This window comes from Tupaia chinensis, unplaced genomic scaffold (assembly GCF_000334495.1).
Source record: "Tupaia chinensis unplaced genomic scaffold, TupChi_1.0 Scaffold000532_1, whole genome shotgun sequence".
NCBI lineage: Eukaryota > Metazoa > Chordata > Mammalia > Scandentia > Tupaiidae > Tupaia > Tupaia belangeri.
The window spans coordinates 7116427-7138326 of NW_006160045.1; the positions used below are offsets into that span (position 1 = coordinate 7116427).

At 36.1% G+C, this 21900-nt stretch overlaps 1 protein-coding gene across 8 annotated transcripts in view; it reads left to right on the forward strand.

Moving 5' to 3' along the window:
* Positions 1 to 21900, forward strand: part of CDC42BPA (CDC42 binding protein kinase alpha) — a 280345-nt gene that overhangs the window by 185059 nt on the left and 73386 nt on the right. For all 8 annotated transcript variants that reach the window (XM_014591108.1, XM_027775224.1, XM_027775225.1 and 5 more), the window contains 6 exons: positions 7607 to 7712; positions 10729 to 10853; positions 14909 to 15014; positions 15604 to 15752; positions 18155 to 18246; positions 21794 to 21870. In XM_014591108.1, coding sequence (XP_014446594.1) covers positions 7607 to 7712; positions 10729 to 10853; positions 14909 to 15014; positions 15604 to 15752; positions 18155 to 18246; positions 21794 to 21870 — 655 coding nt within the window. The remainder of the gene's footprint in view (positions 1 to 7606; positions 7713 to 10728; positions 10854 to 14908; positions 15015 to 15603; positions 15753 to 18154; positions 18247 to 21793; positions 21871 to 21900) is intronic.

The following is a 21900-nucleotide window of genomic DNA, read 5'->3' on the forward strand; positions in this document are numbered from 1 at the left end:
AACATAAACCATATTATTTTTCTCTTTGAGTCTATACAAAAATTTGTAAAGGAGAGTCACCTTGATTGTGCAGCACCTGGTATACTTGGGCTGTAGGTACAGAGGCAACTAACATCTAATATTTAAAGGCCTTTATCCTGTGGGAGACAAATTGGGTAAGAAAACTGAGTAAGCCAGAGTAAAAAATCAAAATTAAGAGTACGGTTAATAGAAGACAACTGGGGCAAAGACCAAGGAGCCTATACTGCCAGAGGCCGCTCTATGTCTTTTCTCTGACCATCTGGTCATGGAGCTGCTGAGCCCTATTTCTGACAATGTCTGACTTGTAGTCAACCTCTGGAGAGACTAGGGCAGGGCTGCCGCTCTCTGGTCTCTGAAGAACCATTACAAAGGACTCTTTTGGCCCATCTTTATGGACCAAGGCCCTGGTGAGTCTGTGGAAGCAGTCTTTTCGGCTTTGGTGCGATAGACTCACAGACTAACTTTACAACTAGTTTTGGAGGGGCTCCTCTCTTTTAATTGTTTTTCTGTATATATCATTCAAAGATAATACAACCAGCTCTAGAACACTAATTTGATTAATTCCTGTAACTTTTTTAGATCTTTGTAACACAACTTAAATCTTTAACAATAGGCTTTACATTTTCTAGTTTTTGTCCACTTTCTTTTCCGTTTTGATATAGCCATTTTACTTCTAGACAAAAACTCACTACATGAAATTCTTTTTATATAAAATTTTTTTAAACTTTTTTCACTAGAAATACATTTTTACAGCCATAACCCTTCTTTTAGTTTTTTTTATTTTCTTTGTTTTTATCTTTATAAGTTTAACATTGAAAACTGTCTCAATCTAACAGACAAGTTTAATTATAAACGTTTACTCTATTTAAATTGATCTAATTTTATTTAATTATTGTTTTAAGTTATTTATAGAAACAAGGCTATTTAAGGATTTTTTGTTTGTTTTGTTTTGTTTTTTGAAAGTAAAACCAGGCTAGTCTTACATTAGCTAGCTTTATTTTATTAAGAGACTGAACTATTAGATACCATAGATTTTCTTAATGTTCCCTAAGTTTTATTTCCTCTGGGATTTGATTCCCAAGGAAGCCTTGCCTGAGGGTTTTAGGATTTACCTGCTTACAAGCAACACATTTTGAGACAACACCATTGATAAGGTTATTTAGACTAGGCACAAAGTATTTTTCTCTTAACCAGCTTAGCAAACTTTGTTTTTCACAAGTAGGTAATTTGGTGTAGCTGATCTATAATGAATTGTTCAAGGGCCTCAGGACTATTGGCCTGCTGATCTGGTGACAGCAGTCATTTTTTGGGTCCTCCAGTAGCCTACTGCTTTTTTTTCTCTCCTCCTCCTCAGTTTAGGAGGCTGAGGACAGAGTTGGGGCAGCTATAAGAACTTTTAGTTGTTGACAGAGATGTTTCCCCTCCAGCTAGGTCCTATAATTTTCTCTCTTGTCACATGCTTAGCCAACTTGTTTACTTTTTTTTTTTTAATTTTCTATGAGCGTATTTTTGGAAATAACCTTAACCTCTGATTTAAACAGAAATTAATCTTAGTCACTCTAAGGGTTACCTGAGGCTTGCCCAGTGAAGTTGTCAGATGTCCAAGGGGAGCCATTGGGGGTCTCAGGCCCCATTAATCTTCACTTTCAAAGGCCAGCATAGACTCTAGAAGTCTAGAGCTCCCTTTAGAGCTCAATGCATTCTGTCTGGTGTTTAGTGACTAACTCCACACTGGGGACAAGGCTCCAGTGGGGGACATGAGGATGCCAGTCATGGGCATTGTTTAGTGCCCAGGCTGCCTGCATTAGAAACAGAGTTTCTACTGAGGCAGAGGCTCTGATCTGGGCCGTTTCCAGATCCTGCCCTCAGAGTAGTTCCCAGCCTTCAGGATTATATGAGTGACTACTGGGTGAGAGTTAAATCAAAGGTTAAGGTGCCCTGCCAATTTTCTTATAACACTTCTTGGAGTTATTTGGGAGTTTTTCCAATATCTGTTTTGAATTGTCCCTACATTGAGAAGTGAACCTAAGTTTTAACAGATCCTGCAAGGAGCAGCTGAGTACTATAAGAAGGGCAGAGCCCAGCTTACAGGTGTTACAAAGCATCTGCCTTATTACTTATACAATAGCCCTAGCTGGAGAATGTAATAATCTAAATTCTTGTTTTTCTAGCTAAACCTCTTCTTGATTATTTAACTAAAGGAAGAATCCAGTGAGGGAGAGGCCTAACTAAAAGAAACAGAAGGAGCGCAGGAAGGCAAGGGGGCTGGAAGAAGAGGCAGTCTGGAGCTCTTAGCCTTAACTTGTCCCACTACATTTCTTGAGATTCTTGCCCTATTAAGCTGTTAGACAGGAATTTATAAGCTTTTGTCTCAGATATTTAGGTCCAATTTTTAATAACCGCTCATGTCTATTTTTTTTTAACCTTGGGAAATTTGATGCTTTGAGCAAATTTTTGTTTTACAGCAACCCTAAAATTTAGCATATACCAGCAGCTTATGAGCATGTACAAACAATAACAAAATTCGTTTAACAACTTTTTAATGTAAAACTGAACAATTTTACTAATAGACCCTCTTAATATTTTTTTAAATTTAAAAACCAATAATAGGAATAACTAAAGCATGTTAACTTAACAACAGGAATTATAAGGGTGACTCAGAGGGAACAAGGCAATATGTTTTCATGAGTCCATATTTGACATTGGATTTATATCCCTTTATACCAATTTTAATTTTTTAACTCAGGTGCATTCTATTGGCCACCCAACATGCACCCTTGTCAAACATTCTCTCATTTTTCTTTGGTCAACCTTGGCTTAACTAAGTTTAGAAAACCAATTAGTTTACATAGAAAATGAAGATTTTATCTAAATGATTAGATTTCTTTAGAAACTTGTAAGAGTACATTCTCTTTTTATCATCTTTGTGAATTTCTTTAAGGATATAACATTAGGATTAGAGCCATAGTTAGTGCTTTGACAAAAATTTATAACTTACAAATTTGACTATATATACTAATTTAACATAATAGCCTACCATTAATTCCTGGGAATCTCAAATGATTTTGGAACATGATGCATACATAGACATACAAGTATATAACTTATTTATACATATACTTAAATACAATATCAAGAAAACTAGAATTAAATTTGACAATGTTTTTCATTTTTATTCAACATATAAAGAATAATTCTAATTGGTTTAACATTTCTCTTTTGGATGTCTCAGGGGCCCTCTGTAAACATCTAAGAGTTATTTTGAGGTCAAAGATTCTCTGTTAGCAGTAAAACTAAAGCCAGAAGCTAGTTATAACTTTGTTTCCTTGTTAGATATCTACTATGTAAAATGCAACACACAACACATAAATACTAGCTGTTTTATTAAACCAACCATATTAAGATAAACATGATGTTGTTTGATTAATAAAAACCCAGACAAAATATATGTTTGAGATTGTGAAGACTTTCACTTATTAACCTTTTTCTTTCATTACATTTGAAGCCAGCTCATTCACTAAAGTTATACAAACTTGAGAAACATTTAAGCCAATTTTTATGAGCTCTCTTTTTATAAACTAAATTGAATAGAATACTTTAAGGTCTATTTTCACATAGACATACAACATGTACGTGACTTGACATACTACATGCATAGATGCACACACACACACACCAGGATTAAAAGAGCCAATTTCCCTGGGGTTACTTTGACATGAATATTCTTTCGAGTAACTTTTTTTTTATATGCTTAAGGACAGTAGAAAATGGTAGAAATTTAACTTTTTGTTGTCTATACCATTAGAGTTTTTATAACATAAATATTCTTGATATTCCTATTCCTTTGAAGTGAGATGGTTTTTAAAAGGCCCTCTTAGTTTTTGGATGGAGAGTTTGATGCTATAATCATAACTTAACCTCCCTCTGTTGGGGGTAGTTCCTCTAAGGGCAATATGGCCTCTGAGGAATTGGGGCTTCAATCCTCCCTCATTTCCTTGGATCTACTATGGTTGTAGGGCAATGAGAGGAGAGCTGAGGTGGCTGCCTCCTGTAGCCTCTCATTGTCCTTCCTTGGCTGATGCTGCTAGGATTATAAGGGGGAAGAAGATCCAACTCCTCGGATCAGATTGAAGGATGGGGGGGGTTGTTCTCTTTGCTGAGGCCTTTTCTGAGGGCCAATTACAAGAATATAGTTCCTTGGGTTTTTTGGGTTTTTTTTGTTTTTTTGTTTTTTTTTGTTTTTTTCTACAAAGCACTTATCAAAGTGGTGTAGTATGCAGCTAAGGGGGAGCCTTAAGAGAGCTATTTTTGTCTCTCATAATTTTTAGAATTAAGACAAGAAAGGAAATGAACATTTCAACCTCTTCAGAGTAAAATTCTTGAAGAACCCCTTGGTATGTGAGGTCAATAATTGATTGTTCTATATTCTCCACTGAAGGGTATGAAGGATAGAACCAAGAAATATTTCCCAAGAGGTTTGAAGAAAATAAGTAAACCGACAGTAGAAGCAGTAGAAATCCATAGAAATCCCTAGAACATGACAGGAACACCCAAAGAAATGCCTCCAGAGGTCTTACAGCAAAGTTCCACACACTTTTGGAGGAACAGTCAGCCTCTCTGGTCAGCTGTCAGCAATCCCAAGAGAAGTTCCAAGTTCCTGGGAAATCCCAGGTGGTGCCTCCCCTAGAGCAGTCCCAGGTAACCGGCAGCTGGGCCAAGTGAGGCCGCTCTCCCTAGGATGCCTCACCCACTTATCAGACAGGTACGCGATTTTGCTGGGACCTCCAAATGTCATAGTCTACTCAGCGAGAAATAAGAGGACATCCAGACACAGCTGAATTCATTGGAATTTATTGATTAAGTCAATGGCATACAGGAGAACTCCTCTCTCAAAATCCAGCAGCTCCAAGTGAAAGGGGAATGGAGCTTATATAGGCCAAAAATGCACAATCTTGTCCGAGGTGACCTGATGATTTACAAGAACAAAGGAACAAAGTGAAGGGACTTCAGGAGAGATAGGGGGTGGGGTTTTTTTTTCTTCAAAGAGAAAAAGCCAGTTGCAGAAAAAAAGCAAGCAGATTAATCATTCTTCAAGGTATGCTTCATCATAATCATCACAGGGGAAGTCTGAGTTTGTCCCATTTCCATCAGAAAAACATACACACCAACAGAGATAGGTAATAAGCACACAGACAGGACAAATGTGGCTGCGCAGATGCTATTCACTGAGTGAAAAGCAAACCTAAAGTGGGACCATGGCCTCACACTGTGCCGCAGGAGTGACCCTCTATGTCCCCTCAGAGAACTCAGAACAACTAGGGGCACTTCATCCCCCCCCTGGGGGTGGTCTGAAACATTTTCTAGGCCCCCAGATCGGCGGCCCACCGATCTGCTAGACCAATTCCAGTCTATTACAGAGTTAGGGCCCTCAGAGATCAAACAGGACAAACACAGAGACAAAGGAAACACACTCACCAGCCATTATCAGTTGACCCTCCAGTTCGGGGATCCTGGGGCTCTTCGGGAATCCCGGACGAGCCCCCAAATATGCACTGGTCATGAAATTCACAAAGACCACCAAGGGTCCGATTCTGATGCAAGCACACAAGGGTTGCTTTTATTCGGGCTTGAGCCAGGACCCCCAATCCTAATCGACAGTGGGTCAGAGTTGAGAGCCCCAGTGTTAGTTGGGCTGGGTTTTTTTGGCTATTGGGTGGGGAGGTGGAGGGGTGCTGAGGAATGCACTCAAGTGTCTATACATTGGCTGTAGATTTCAAGAAGCATAGTTGTCTTTACTGATTGGCAAGAAAGTTACTTCAGGTCTCTGGTATTGCCTTTGTTTTTTATCATTGGCCAGCCCTGGTGGGGTGATGGTCTTATGACATTCTACGTGATCGGCTCCCCCCCTTTTAATGGGGCTGATTCTCAGCAAGGTGGGTTTAAAAATGGGGCTGATTCTCAGCAAGGTGGGTTTAACAAAATGGAGTTGTCCCGTAAAAAAATGGAATCACTCAGGTCCTTCAATATCATTATTTGTGGAAGAGTCTAGTCAAGAATAAATTCTTAGAGCCTTGTCATAAACATCACATAGACCGAGGTTGAGTGTTACCTTCCACAGAAAGAGATCTGTACTCATTAAAACTGTTATAAGAGATAGGAAAGACTGAAGAAATGTTCTAAACTAAAGGTAACTGAGGAGACATGACTACTAAATGCAATATGTATTTCTCAGATGGATCCTGGATTAGATAAGAAAAGATAATATTGTTGCAATTGTGGACAAAACTTGAATTGGTCCTGTGAATTTGAATAATTATGTCTAACAGTGATTTTTCTAATTTGGAAGGTTGTTTACTAATTATGGCAGAGAATGCCCTTGACTTTGGGAATAAACTGGAGTATTTAGAGGTAACAAGGCATAATATCTGAAGCTGCGTCTCAGTTGTTTGGAAGAACATTCACTAATAAAACTGGTACACAGAAACACATAAGCATACATATAAACATACACAGTAATGGAGCAAATAAAGTAAAATGTTAACAACAGGAGAATTTGGCTGAAGAACATACAGGAATTATTTGTACTATTAATTGTAACTTTTCTATAGAATTTAAATAATTTTTTTAAACAACTGTTTTATTTCACATTTATTTATTTATTTATTTATTTATTTATACTATCTATCTATGTATTTAAGTTTGACCAGAGAGGGGCAGAGTGAGAGAGAGAGAGAGGGAAAATGAGAAAGCATGTTGCCAGGTCTGGGACTCACTACAGATGGGCCATGTGGGAGTCCAGCAGCCTTAACCACTATGCCACCTGCCAGCCCGTAGAATTGAAATCATTTTGAAGTAAATTGAAAAACTAAATTTAAATATAAATGTCTTAATTATGAACAAAAATTTGGAATGCTATTTTTAATCAGATTAACAAAGCTAGGTTGTGACTCTGGCCCAATCTTAAATAAAGGCATGAATACTATTGTACAAATACACAGAAATACAAAGAAAAGTATCTACTTAGGTCTCAGACTAGTTTGTGTTTGATTAGAGCATAGCAAATGTGAATCAGATGGCAATTATTACTCTCAGCTTATTTTATTAACATTGCTAAGACACATTATGTGACTATGTAATGTAAACTAGCCAACTCCACTCAGATAATACTTTTAGGATTATCGTATTTTGTTTTCTTTATAGAACTTATCATTCAAAATAAGTTCTTTTACTCACTTTCATCGCCTGTTCCTCCTTACTGGACTGTAAGCTTCATGAGAGCAGGACTTATTTTTAGGGCCTATAACAGTATCTTGGCACCTAGAAGGCACTTCATAAGTATTTGTTTAATGAATGAATGAACCCAGTCAACATTATTATATTTTAAATTCTTAGAAAGTGTTTTTCTCATGCTTGTCAGTGCATAGAATCTTGTGGTATTCTTTTTGTTACTGTTGTATTCTATGTGAATAATGTTACTGGAGTTCAATCTGATATTTATGTATTAAAATTTGCAAAGTAATTTCAAGTGTTTAGTTCACCTTTAATCCATTTTCATTTTTTCCTTCTGTGTTTTGAATTGTGTTAGTCAAAGTGAAAGAGAAGAATTTGAAAATGAATTCAAACAACAGTACGAACGAGAAAAAGTGTTATTAACTGAAGAAAATAAAAAGCTGACAAGTGAACTTGATAAAGTGAGTGCTTCTATTTTGTTTTTATTAATTGAGCATATGCTAGATGTTCTACACAGGTAGGATTTAATGAGTATAATTTTATGTTTGACATACATTTTTGATTCAATAGTCCTTCTTATAATCCATGGTTGCTTGTATTATACAGGCACATTTTTATTATACCAATTTGGAAAGAGTTTTCTGTAAAGGGTTTTGCTTATTTCATCTTATTCTTTGTTCTTTTTGTTTTTTTGAGCCACTATTTTTTATTTCACTTTCCATCTATTCTTTTTTGTTACTCTTTTCTTACATCTCGTTTAACCTGTCATAACTGACTAAATTCAGGCTAAGATAAGGCTGGACTTTGGCAAGAGCAGAAACAATTAAGCCAAAGTTGGGAAAATTTATGACCACTGTAATTTCACATTTACACTAGAGAACTAATAATATTAATTAATCATGGAAACCGTAGTGAGAGAAATGGAGCTACATGAAAAACTAAAGGAAAAAAATGAAGAGTCCCTATTTTACCTCTATTTGGTCATGCTCTTTCAATATATAATTGGAATAACTAATGACTGAACAAAATACTTTCACTGGAGGAAAAGTATAGAAATCCTAACAAAAGTGCAACTACCTAGCCCTTTTAAATTTAAATGTAGAATTATTAAAACATAATTCTGTTTATATTAGCATTTTTACAATTGTCTATTAGGAATTGACATCAGCGTTGCAGAAGGATGGCAGTTGGAGATAATAAATTGAAAAATATTTATTTATTTAAAATTTTGTTTCTAAATACAGATACTTCTAAGTTTAATACTTGGTTCTGGTCATCATTCAATCTAGAAGTTAGGCAGTAGGAATGATATCTTCCAAGTAATAAAGTGAAATAGTGATCAACCTAGAATGTATGCGTATAGATATATATATTTAACATTTAAAAATTTTATGTATTATATATGTATGATCTTCAGAAAGTTCACAGAAAAATACATAGTTTGAAAAAATTATACATGGATTTCAAAATTATTTTGTGCCAAAATAAATTTGTACTTTAATTTTTCCATGAAGTCTTTGAAGTTCTCTTGTATCTTTCAAAAATGAGGCAGAAATTCAGAATATAGAAAATGCTACAGGATAACCTACTTTCTTCAATAATTAAATTACAAGAAAAATAAGAGTATTGGAGGGGTACTTATAAATAAAATAGACTTAAAAATATATCAAACTGGGACCAGCAGTTAGCGTAGTGGCTATGTCTCTGAGTTCCCATGTAGTCGACTGCGATTCGAGTCCCGGACCTGGTGACTTAAACTCACACCAGGTGCATGTGCATGCGTGCCCAAGATCCCGAGAGGAGAATGGAAGAGAAGGGATTGCAGTGTGGTCATGTCCCCTGGGGGGTGAATTCTCTCTTTCTGTCTCTCTGTTTCTCTTTGTCTTTCTGGCGAACACACATGCCCTATAGCAAAAACTTCTCAAAAAAGAAAAAATATATATATATCAAACCATTCAGTATGGTGTGTTTACTCATTGGTATCATGGTTTAATTTAACTAGTTTTTTGGGTGTTTTTTGTGGTTTTTTTTTTTGCACTTTGAAGTGACCAGAAACTTGAACAATTACTACTGATGTGATGGTATTAAGAAGTTGGTGGGAACCAGCAGTTAGCATAATGGCTATGTCGCTGGACTCCCACGTAGTCGACCGTGGTTCACGTCCAGGACCCGGTGGCTTAAAACCCGCTCCGGTTGCCTGTGCGTGCGTGCCCAAGATCCCAAGAGGAGAATGGAGGGGAAGGGATTGTGGTGTGACCATCCCCCCTGGGGGGTGATTTCTCGCTTTCTGTCTCTCTCTGTCTGGCGAGTGCACGCACCCTATAGCGAAAACCTCTACAAAAAAAAAAAAAAAAAAAAGAAATTGGTTAAATCTGTTTTAAGTATAATATTGTGCTTATGTTTAAAAAGACCATTAGGTTTTAGAGATATACACAGAAATGTATATGGATAGTACTATATAGTCTCTGGTATTTATTGATATTTCAAAATTATATGGGTGGTAAGAGGACAGGAACACAAATGAAACAAGATTGAACTAAAAGTGGTCATTTCTGAAGTGATGTGGTGGGCTCTTGAGAATTTACATATGTTGGCCATTTTTGTATATGCTTGAAATTCTTTATACTTTTTTCCCCCAAAAGAAGACGACATTTTTAGACAAAAAGGAAAACCATGTTATTATCAGCAATCTTTTTTATTACATGAAAATTTTTTAGTTTATTAATCCTCTCACGAAAAATCCACACAATCCCCGCAGACAGTGACTGCAGAATCTTCACTCCTTCGCCTGCTCTCCAATCTCCAGCTCACTTCTTGCCAGCACCAACCTTGGCCTTTGCAGTCCCCCGACTTTCTTCATTCTGTTCTTGCGTTCCTTTCGCTGTTTTCTTGACATCTTTCCTTCTTATTGAGGCCATTTCTTGCAAGTCTATGTTTAGGTTCATTTTCTTCGCTAATCCAAAGAGTCATAAATCATGCCAAAGCCAGTTGTCTTGCCACCACCAAAATGGGTTCTGAACCCAAACACAAAGATGACATCTGGTGTGAGCTTGTACATCTTTTTTAGTGTTTCCTGAATTTCTGTCTTAGGTACTGTTGCCTTCCTAGGCTGAAGGACATCAATGACCATTTATTTCCTCTGAAGTAGTCGGTTGGTCATGTATTTCCTGGTTTGGATAGTTACCGTGTCATTCACAATGGCGGTATATCCTCAAGCAGCCAGGGAGGAAAAGAAAACACTATCAGCATTCTTTAGGCAAATGAAGACTGTTCACAAATAGAACTGATATGGTGCAAGATGTAAGGGAAAAAGCAAAGGATGCAGGAGAATTCAGGGAGTACTTCATATTTCCAAAACCAGTGAGCTGAGATTGCATAATAATAAAAATTCAAGCACTTTTGAGAGGAATATGGTAGGTATCTGAGCACCTTGAGTATCCATCCTAACAGTTACATTGTCTTAAAACTGCCTTTCAGCTTACTACTTTGTATGAAAACTTAAGTATACGCAATCAGCACTTAGAAGAAGAGGTTAAAGATCTGGCAGACAAGAAAGAATCGGTTGCACATTGGGAAGCCCAAATCACAGAAATAATTCAGTGGTAAGTGCTCTTTTAACTGTTTTGCTTGTTTGTTTGTTTTGTGATTGATTGTAAATAGGTGGTCAAGTTGGTATCAATTACAGGAAACTTAACTTTCTTATTGTTTTGTTATCATAGGTAAGTTATACTAAAAAACACAACTTTATTACTAATCTGTTATTTGTGTTAGACTAGATTTTCTCTTATGTCACTCAGAACCCTAACTCCAATAAAAGTCTCGGATGAGCTTGTCTTAGTCTGCATTTGCTTTGGTAACAAGTACCTGAGACTGGGTGGTTTATAAAGAAATAGTGGAGGTGGACCCTTGGCCTGATGGTTAAGAGAGTCAGATACCACATGGCCAATCACATGGTCTGATCTCAGCCCTGGTACCTTGAAAACATGGTGAGCATGTGTGTGCATGCCTCAAATCATGATGAGATAGAAAAATGGAAGAGAAGAAATTGCTGTGTGACAATGCCCCACTTGGGAGGAGAGGAGGAATGCTGTCTTCCTCTCCTTTTGTTTGTGTTTCTCTGTCTCTTCCTAGCAAGTGGACACACCCTCTAGCAAGACTAAAAAGGAAATTATTTCGTGTTTATTAACTAACAGTGCTAGTGGCTAGAAAGTCCAGATGTGTAGGCCTGCAACATGGCTGATAAAAGCCCAGAGGATGACAGGTGTTTGCAGAGAGAGACAGCTATTGGCATTTCTCTCCTTTTTATAGCCACCAGCTCTCATGAAAACTAATAACGTTTTTTTCATGAAAACTAGAACTCACTTGGTCTTGCCAGACACCATTAATCTGTTCAAAAGAGTGTTGTCTCCATGACCAATTACTGCCCATTAGGCTTTACCACCTCCCAACATCAAATTTCCAAAATTTGAAAGGTTGGGACAAACCATCATCTAAACCATAACATGACTTTAACAGCTTCATTGAAATCTGGTATTTCTTTCTAAAAAAAGAAATTGTTATGCCCTCCTAAGTCTGGAACTGAGAGAACTTCACCCACTAACCATAGATGTTCCTTTCTAAGATCAAAACTACTATATTTGTAATTATTTTAAGAAACAGAAAGCCTAAGAAAAATTTAAAAGCCAAAGATCCTCAGCCTGCAGCCCTCTCTCATAACAGATTAATTTACACAGGGCATTTTAAAAACCTTAAATTGTTACAGTTTGTTTTATCAGCTACTGCTTAAGCTCTCAGGATTTAATTTAGAATTTAACTTAGTAGACTTCATACTGATTCATTCATTAAGTGATAATTATGGTGATTGTAAACATTTTGTATTTTCGTAATACCTGGAGAAAGTAGAATACAGTATGTATTTCCTAATAATTTTTAGAAATAAATAATTAGTATGTTTAGGGAATGATTCATATTTCCTAATAAAATTGATAGCTTGGGATCAGCAGATGGCATAATGGTGCTGGAGTCCCATATAGTTGACCATGGTTTGAGTCCTGGACCCAGTGAGTTAAACTCAACTAGGTATGCATATATGCTCAAGATCCTGAGAGGAGAATGGAGAAGAACTGTGTTGTAGTTATCCCTCCTGGGAGGTGATTTCTTTCTTTTTCTCTGTCTCTCTAGTGAGCGCATGTGCCCTATAGCAAAAAAATCTCTTAAAAATTTGATATCTTAATTTTTATTTATTTATTATTATTATTATTATTTTAATGAGAGCACATGGGACAGAAGCAGGGAGAGGGACAGACAGATAGAGACAGGTATTTTTGACACAGTCTCACCATGTCGTGAGTCTCCTGCTTTAGTCTCTCAGTCAGCTCAAACCACAGATGTGTACCACCATGTCCAGTGTGTTCAGGTTTGTCTGGCTACCAGACCTGGGCCTCCTATTGAGCCTCAGCTTGTACCACCATGGCTGGGCTGGTAATTTCTTGTATGAACTTTTTTATGCTTTTTGGTACATGATAGATGTTTAATTTATATCAAAACTACTATTTTTTTTCATGTATTTATAGTAATTTTAGTTTGCTGATATTTTGTTTGAAGTATTTTTCCATTTTCCTTATTTATACTAAATGAGTACCTTCTTCCTTTAAAAGACGTAAAAAGTGAATAAACACTATATTTTTTAAAGTAATTTAATCCAAACAATGCAATTATTTGGATATTGGCTTAATGAAAAGTTTACTAGTTGAGATTGATTAACCTGGCCACTTAAGTGATAATAGTTTTCTTCACGGTTATTTTATGCATATTTTCTTTTTCATTAAAAAAAAAAATTTGCCAAAGGTCACATATTCTCCCTGGAGAGAGAGAGAGAGAAAGATAAAGAGAGCAAGCGAGAAAGCAAGAAAATCCCCCCCTCCTTGGGGATAGTCATGCTGCAATCCCCTCTCCTTTGTTTCTGTTTCTGGGATTTGAGGCATGCATGTATATATACCCAGAGTACTTTTCAAGCAGCCAGGTCTGAGACTTGAACTGTATAGTTAGCCATATGGGATTCAGACACTTTAACTACCATTGCCACCCTCTGGCCCTCTTTTTCATTCTTAGGTAATCCTTATCTATTCCCATTTATCCTTTGTACTGTACATTAACTAAATGAAAAGATATGGTCACTTGTGGTGTCAGAAGCATTCTGGAGGTAAACAAGGTCCCACTACACAAACTTCCTTAGAACAGTTTCTAAAACTGTTTTTCACTGTGGCCATCCCCCCTGGGGGCTCAGTTTCTTGCCCCTCCCCTCGTGAGTGCATGCACCCTATCGAAAAAATCTCTCTTTAAAAAAAAGGTAATAAATACATGACATGTACATAGAGCCTAAAAATATGTATCACTAAGGTAAGCAATGTCTTACAATACTTTCCTTGTTTCTCTTTTTATATTCTTTGCCTGTACTCGATACACATCATCCCATCTGAAAAAAAGAGCATCAACTTACTTTTTAAAGCCTCTTTAAGAGTAATAGTCATGTATCACATAATGAGAGGGATGCAATTTTTGAGCAATGTGTCATTAGGCATTTTTTGGTTGTGTGGACATAATAGATTATACTTATACCGACTTACTGGTTTAGTCTACTATACACCTAGGCCATATGGTATAGCCTACTGTAATTTATGGGACTACTATTGTGTATGTAGTCTGTCATTGACAATGCAGTGATTTACCTGATGTACCCTCCTCATAGCTTCAGTACCCTGGATTTTCATCTGTGAAAACAGCCATCATGCACAAAGCCAAATTGTTGAGTGTTTCAAATTTTACTGCATTTTCTTCTCTGTGTGCTCTTGCCTTTTATATACTAATGGCTTTCACTTTTCTTGAGAAGAGGACTTTATTTGGTAGATATTCATATGGTAGTTTCCACTCCACTAGCCCCTGTCTCCTCTTTGTTTTAGAAGAGGTATAAAAATGTATACCATTTCTTGAGAAATTAAAATAATATGAAATCTTACTGAATATGATTTAGAAACTCTTCTATCTAAAATTGTAATAGTTATGTCAGTTAAATGATCATAAGGCAGTAAGTAGAAACTGGGTTTCGGTAGACTTTACTCTGTTCTCTTTGTCATTTTCTTGATCATTTTCGAAAATGTTTTTAGAAGATAACTTTGATTTTTGTGGAATATACTATTTTAAATGGAATTTTCTGGATTTAGTATATTTTAATTTCAAAGGATATGTTGCTTTCCATAGGATAAAAATGTCTGACTCCAACTAAGAAATCCAAGTAGTCTTCAGAAAGACTCACGTGCATATCTCAGTTGAGTGTTAGATTTAAAAAGCATTAATTCTGTAGTTCAAGGATGAAGTTACTGATTTATCAGATATGAGTACTTTGGAAATTACTAAATATTGTCAGCTTTAATTTGTACCTAACTGAAAAAGTTCAGTAAACTTCTTCCTGCCTGTTGACAGGTAAGTAGTGCTGTAGTAGACCTGCTGAGAGAAGTGATTTAAGAATATCTTTAAATTTTTATCACTTTTTTAAAAATGAAACTTTGAAGTAATATATATATTTATTTAATGTATAAGACATTTTTCTGTGTATTTTACTTTTGTGTTTTATCTCTGTCATTGTATGTGTGTACTCTAGGGTCAGTGATGAAAAGGATGCAAGAGGGTATCTTCAGGCCTTAGCTTCTAAAATGACTGAAGAATTAGAAGCTTTAAGGAATTCCAGCTTGGGTACACGAGCAACGGTAAACTACCAATTTGCCATTTTATCTTATTAACAAAAAGAAGACTCAAAATAACATAATGAATCTAATTATTTATCTAGATTTTTGCTTACTATAAAGTTTTTCTTGAGAAATCAGTTCCTGTCTTCTCTAGTTTAGGGAAACGTAAAACAAAGGTTAACCATAATTTGTATGGCTAGTCATCATTGGAAATAACCATGAAAAATAACTCATTTATGTGAGTATTTACAATTACTTCTGAGTTTCATGAAAAAAAATTTTATAGAATTATTTTATTTTTATTATTTTTAAATATGCTACAGGGCACATGCACTCACCAGAGAGATATGAGAGAGGAAGGGAAAGTGAGAAAGTAAGTAAGCTGCTAGGTTTGGGACTTCAAGCATGGTTGGCCATGTGGGAGTCCAGATCCTCAGCCACCACACCACCTGCTGGCCTGAAAAATTATGTATTTCCACAACTAATATTTCTGTTCTGTTATTAGAGAAAGATAGTGCTTATAAGTAGCCTTTAAATTCACTTGAATTACTAAAATTAAATATTAAAAATAAAATAGTATGAGGCTAAAAACAGTCATATCATTTCATAGGATATGCCCTGGAAAATGCGTCGTTTTGCAAAATTGGATATGTCAGCTAGGCTGGAGTTACAGTCAGCTCTGGATGCAGAAATAAGAGCCAAACAGGCCATCCAGGAAGAACTGAATAAAGTTAAAGCATCTAATATCATAACAGAATGGTAAGATAATATAGTCTTTTTATTAGAATATGTTCTATGTTTGTCAAAAACTATGTGGAGAGCTATTACATGTTTAATTTCCTACTCATTGTGGTTTTTGTTTTGTTTTGTTTTAGATTTTTACTATAGAGGATGTGTGTACTCCTCAGAGAGAAATAGAGGGAAAGTGAGAAATCCCCCCCAGGGGGATGGCCATGCCTCAATCCTTTCTCTTCCATTTTCTTTTTGGGATTTTGAGCACATGTACATACGCACCCAGAGTTTCTTTCTTTTTTGGAGATGTTTTTTGCTATAGGGTATGTGTGCTCGCCAGAAAAACAGAGAAAAACAGAAAGCGAGAAATCACCCCCCAGAGGGGATGGCTACACCATAATCCCTTCTCCTCCATTCTCCTCTCGGGATCTTGGGCATGCATGCACACGTGCCCGGGATCTCAAGCATGTATGCACACGTGCCCGGCGTGAGTTTAAGCTACTGGATCTGGGACTAGAATCATAGTTAGCTAAATGGGAGTTCAGCGACATAGCCGTTATACCAGCTGCTGTTCCTGCCCAGAGTTACTTTCAAGCCACCAGATCTGGGACTCAAACTATAGTTGGCCTTATGAGAGAGTCCAGCACCTTAACCACTATGCCACCTGCTGGCTCTCATTGATTTTTTTTTTTTTTAAAGTGATGATCACAAAAAGTTACAAAGATTTGAAAATAAATGGATGATTTTAAGCCTTGTAGCTAGTGATGGAATTTCAATACAGCCTTGTTTTTCTCAGGCATATCCATAAAGTGCTTTTGATAGTATTAAGTAATATTCTATTATTTACTTTTCCTCTTATTAGTAAAAATTTACTGACTTAAATTTTATTCTGTTAATCTAAAATTCTCTCATGTTCAAAAATACCATATTTGTATAAAAATGTACCAGTCAGAACAAACTGTAGTTATTTGGAAATTGTGGTCTCTACTATAGAGCTTTTATGAATGAAGATTCTATAGTTGGTAAATTTCATAATGACAAAATATCTAAATTATAATTATTGGGGTCACCTAGTGGGGCAGTGGTTATGGCGGCTAGATCCCACATGGCTGGCCACCTGGTTCAAGTAGACCTCGTGACTTGAGGAATGCACCAGACATGTGCGCATGCATCCTCAGAATCCCAAGAGGAGGAATGAGGAAGGGATTGCAGTGTGACCATCTCCACTAGAGGATGCTTTCTCACTCCTCACTCTCCACCTGCCTCTCCCCCATCTCTCTCTTACAAGCACATAAGCTCTATAGCAAATTTTTAAAAAATTAAAATAAAATTATTGCTTTTCATGTGCCTTTATGTATTTGATAAAAGTATATCCTATAGTCTCTGAGGCAATTAGCTAGTGAACAGATTTCTCCAATTTTTATTACAATAGTAGAGTACATTATATTCTAGTACATAAATAATGAAATTAAAGTCATACTTGAATTGGCTATAAACATGATTCAAAAATAAATCAGTATAGGTGATATATAGAAATAATGGAAAATGTATATCACAAATGAAACTATAAATTTTTAAAAATCGGTTATTTAGAATATCAAAGTTCCAAAAGCATGAGAAGAAATAGAGTTCTATAAATTCACAGTGTAAAATGGTATGAAACTTTAGTCCTTATACTGTAGTCATTGTTTTGAATCACATTTTAAAAAAACTGTATTCATAATACCCCTGTTAGATTATAACTTGATTTTTATAAACTTTTTGTTATATAGACATGAATTACATATGCTTTATTTAAATGTGCCTTTGTGACATTGAGAAGAGGAAAAAAAAAAACCCTTTTCCTGGAGAATGTGAATCAATCTCCGCATAAAGAGCTACTGAATGTCAGTCTCTGTGTTATAATTTTGAATGTGTATAATTCTTGCTCCTTAAGCCCAGAACAAACAAGTTTACACATTTGTTGTTAATCAGAGATGCGAGTCAAATTGAAAATAAATTTAACTCATGGATATGCTTTATTTTCATGGTTACGTGTGAATGACATGTAGCAGAATTATAAAATTAATCTTTTATTTTATAAGATTTTTAAATTTAATAATTAGCCTGAGCTTGTCAGTGAACTGTTTCTATAAAAGACTAGATAGTAAATATTTTAGACTTTGAAGGCCATTATTACTTCCTTCACAGCTACTCAACTCTGCTGTTGTAGTACAAAAGCAACCATAGTGAATACTTACATGGAAGAGTCTGACTGTGTTCTATGAAAACTTTATTTACATAAAAGTAGGTAGCAGCCATATTTGTCTAACTGCAATAGACTTAATTCAATAAAACTGGCATTTAAACAAAATAAGTCCAGCTACATACAAGATGGCTAACTAACAATAAAAATTAATGACATTTTTCTTTTTTTCCCTTTATTTAAGTAAACTAAAAGATGCAGAGAAGAAGAACTTGGAACTACTGTCAGAAATTGAACAACTGATAAAGGACACTGAAGAGCTTAGATCTGAAAAGGGTATGGGAATGTGTGTTTGCCTCAATCAGGACCTACCGTCCTGTTATGAATACATTTTGTTACATAAATGTCAGCTTCTTGGGCCAGCTGGCAGTATGGTGGTTAAGGTGGCTGGATCCCACATGTCTGACTTTTCAGTTTGTGTCTGGAACCTGGAGGCTTGAAAAATACTCCAGGCATGTGTGTCCAAAATTGCAAAAGGAGAAATAGAAGAGAAGGGATTGTGGTGTGACCATTCCTCATGGGGCGGATGCTTTCTCACTATCCTTTTCTCTTCCTTCCCTACCACCCTCTGGTGAGCACATACTCCCTCTATCCAAAAAAAAAAAAAAAAAAAATCTTATTGTGTAGCTGGGAAAATTGCTCATGTAAGGAATTCCAGCATCATTTCTGAATATTTATTTGTATGATGTACACATACATATTTGGTAGACTGGTATCTGAGTTATTTTGTATATGTTTTTAAAGGTTTTATAGTAACAGAAAAAGTCACCATGCCAAAAATTTGACTGATTCAGTGCCATGGATTATTTTATGAGTAATCTAAGAGTACTGGTACAAACATTTATTTGCACTTTTTATGGGCCTAGAGTGTACAAAATCTTGTAGGGGATTCACTTCCAGGATAATGAGGAAACAAGTATTAATTGGGAAAGTCAGTGATGAATTATTTTGGCATTTCACTGTATTCCTCCAATTTGATACTTAAATGGCTCTATACTATGAAATATCCCCAGATTTATTACTGTTTTTTGAAAACTTTGGAGTATTTTTCCATCAATGTGAAAACTAACTCAGAATGTTTGATAGCTCTAGTACATGAATTTCTTCAACTTTCTTTCCATAATGTAGTAACTAAAAATGTGAAGATTTGGGCTAGCAGGTGGCATGGTAGTTAAGGCACTGGACTCCCACATGGTCGAATGTGGTTTGAGCCCTTGACCCGGCAGCTTGAAAATCACACTGGCCACTTGTGCGTGTGTGCTCAAAAATTCTGAGAGGAGAATGGAAGAGAAAGGATTGTGGTGTGACCATCACCCTTGAGGGGTAATTTCTAATTTTCCCTCTCTCTTGTTTCTCACTCTCTGGTGAGCATATAGCCCTATGGCAAAAATCTAAAAATAAATAAATAAATAAATAATAAAAAGAATGTGAAGACTAAAAAAAAGAAATTCAGAGCATTAAAGGGATCATAATGCAGTTATTTGAAATTTGTTTTATGACAAAGGCCATTATTGAATTTTTTTTGGAGAGGTTTTTCACTATAGGGCGCGTGCGATCGCGAGACAGACAGAGAGAGACAGAGAGACAGAAAGCGAGAAATCACCCCCCAGGGGGGATGGTCATGCCGCAATCCCTTCTCCTCCATTCTCCTCTCGGGATCTTGGGCACGCACGCACACGCGCCCAGCGTGAGTTTTAAGCTACCGGGTCCGGGACGTGAACCGCGGTTGAATACGTGGGAGTCCAGTGACAGCCATTGCGCTAACTGCTGGTTCCCGAATTTTGAACTAGTTAATGGTCTTCATGTTAGACTTAAGTGCTTTCCCTATCATTTCCCAGCTTTCTGACACACAGTAAAGTTAAGTTGATTGGGTGTCTGCATCTGCTAGTAAAATTGTGGAGGACAGAAAGTAATCACTTAAAGGAGCTAACGTGAAAAAGCTGTAAAAAGAAATGGTTGTTTTCCAGTACCTTTTTATTGTTTGATTTCTTTTCTTTTTTTTTTTTTTTTCTTTTTGGAGAGGTTTTTGCTATAGGGCACATGCGCTCACCAGACAGACAGAGAGAGACAGAGAGAAAGAAAGCGAGAAATCACCCCCCAGGGGGGATGGCCATGCTGCATTCCCTTCTCTTCCATTCTCCTCTCGGGATCTTGGGCATGCACGCACACGCACCCGGTGTGAGTTTAAGCCACCAGGTCCGGGACTCGAACCATGGTCGACTACATGGTAATCCAGCGACATAGCCATTACGCTAACTGCTGGTCCCTATTGTTTGATTTCTTAACAGGGAAAGGAAGAAGCCCAGAAAAAGTGAATGGGAACTTAGATTAGGAGCACAAACCTTCCTGCTAAAATGAAAACCAGGCTGAGTTTTAATTTATGAAGATTAGATGGGAGACACATTATTTAATGATGAGAACAAAAATAATATAAGGCAGGGACACTTTGACCCTGAAGGGAATTTAATAGGAAAGAGACCAGTGTGGAGTCTGACTTGCACACCACATGACATCGACTGCATCATTTTTAGAATTGATCTAAACTTGAAAAAGAAAAAAAAAAACCCTTAAATTTATCACATTGCTTTATGAAATCATATTAACCAAAGCTTTTTAATTTGGGTTTTAAATATTGCAGAATAAAATTCCATTGTATATCCTAACATGATATATCATACAACTTAAATAGCATAATCAGATACTTGCATAATAAGGGTAAGGTTTTTTTTTTTTAATGCTTTAGTTATTGTTATCTCCACAGTATTTAGAACAGTGTCTGGCACATAATACACTCTCAATAAATATTTGTTGAGTGGTTAACTATGATTATTGTTAGATAATGTGAAAAACCATACAAATCAGTCAGGTCTAGCTCACCAGGTTATGAAAGTCAAAAAAGTTAGATTGTTTTCTGCTTTTTCCTCCCTAGTATTTCTTATTCATACATTTTAAGAATTACTTTGGGGGACCAGCAGATGGTGTAATGGTTATGTTGCTGGACGCCATGTAGTTGACTGCAGTTCGAGTCCTGGACCTGGTGGCTTAAACTCACACTGGGCTCATGTGCATGTGTGCCTGCCCACCTAAGATCTCGAGAGGAGAATGAAGAAGGGATTGTGGTATGGCCATCCTCCCCCGGGGGGTGATTTCTTGCTTTCTGACTCTCTGGCAAGCACATGTGCCCTATCGTAAAAATCTGAAAAAAAAAAAAAAAAAAAGAATTACTTTACAAATTGTGCATTTTAAGTCAGTACCATAGCCAAGAGGTACCTATGAATTTTTAAAAATTCATCTGAGAAAAAGGTAGGTTTAGAGTCTTCACTCTGTTAACAATACCTGAAATCAGATTGACTAAAGTTTTTTCATAATTAAATACATTTGTATTTGCATTACATTATTTTCTTATGAAAGATTATTTATATTGATCAGTGCATCCTGTATGCTTGATAAGAGTATTTCAGAACAGGAACTTTGGTGATAAATTAGCTAAAAAAAATCAAACATAAAGAAGTTCTTCCTTAAAAATTTTTCTTAAGTCTGTCAAAAGATTTGATGTCTTATTAATGATGTACTGTATTGGAAAATAAACTCAATAACTCCAGTAATTCAAAGAACAAATATTTCATTGAAATTGATGTAATTTAACCACTAGATGACATTTTAGGAAACTAATATATTTTGCCTTTTTTTAACATGTTGTTAATAATATTGATCAGCTTTGAAATACAGTAGTTTGCAAAAAGCTTTTAATAAGATAGGAAGGTCATCCATGAAACTTAGTTTTAATTGTTCTAGTTTAAAAAAAGTTGCTGCTGTCTTCTAGGTATAGAGCACCAAGACTCACAGCATTCTTTCTTGGCATTTTTGAATACGCCTACCGATGCTCTGGATCAATTTGAAGTAAGTATTAAACTTTTCAAATATCCTCAC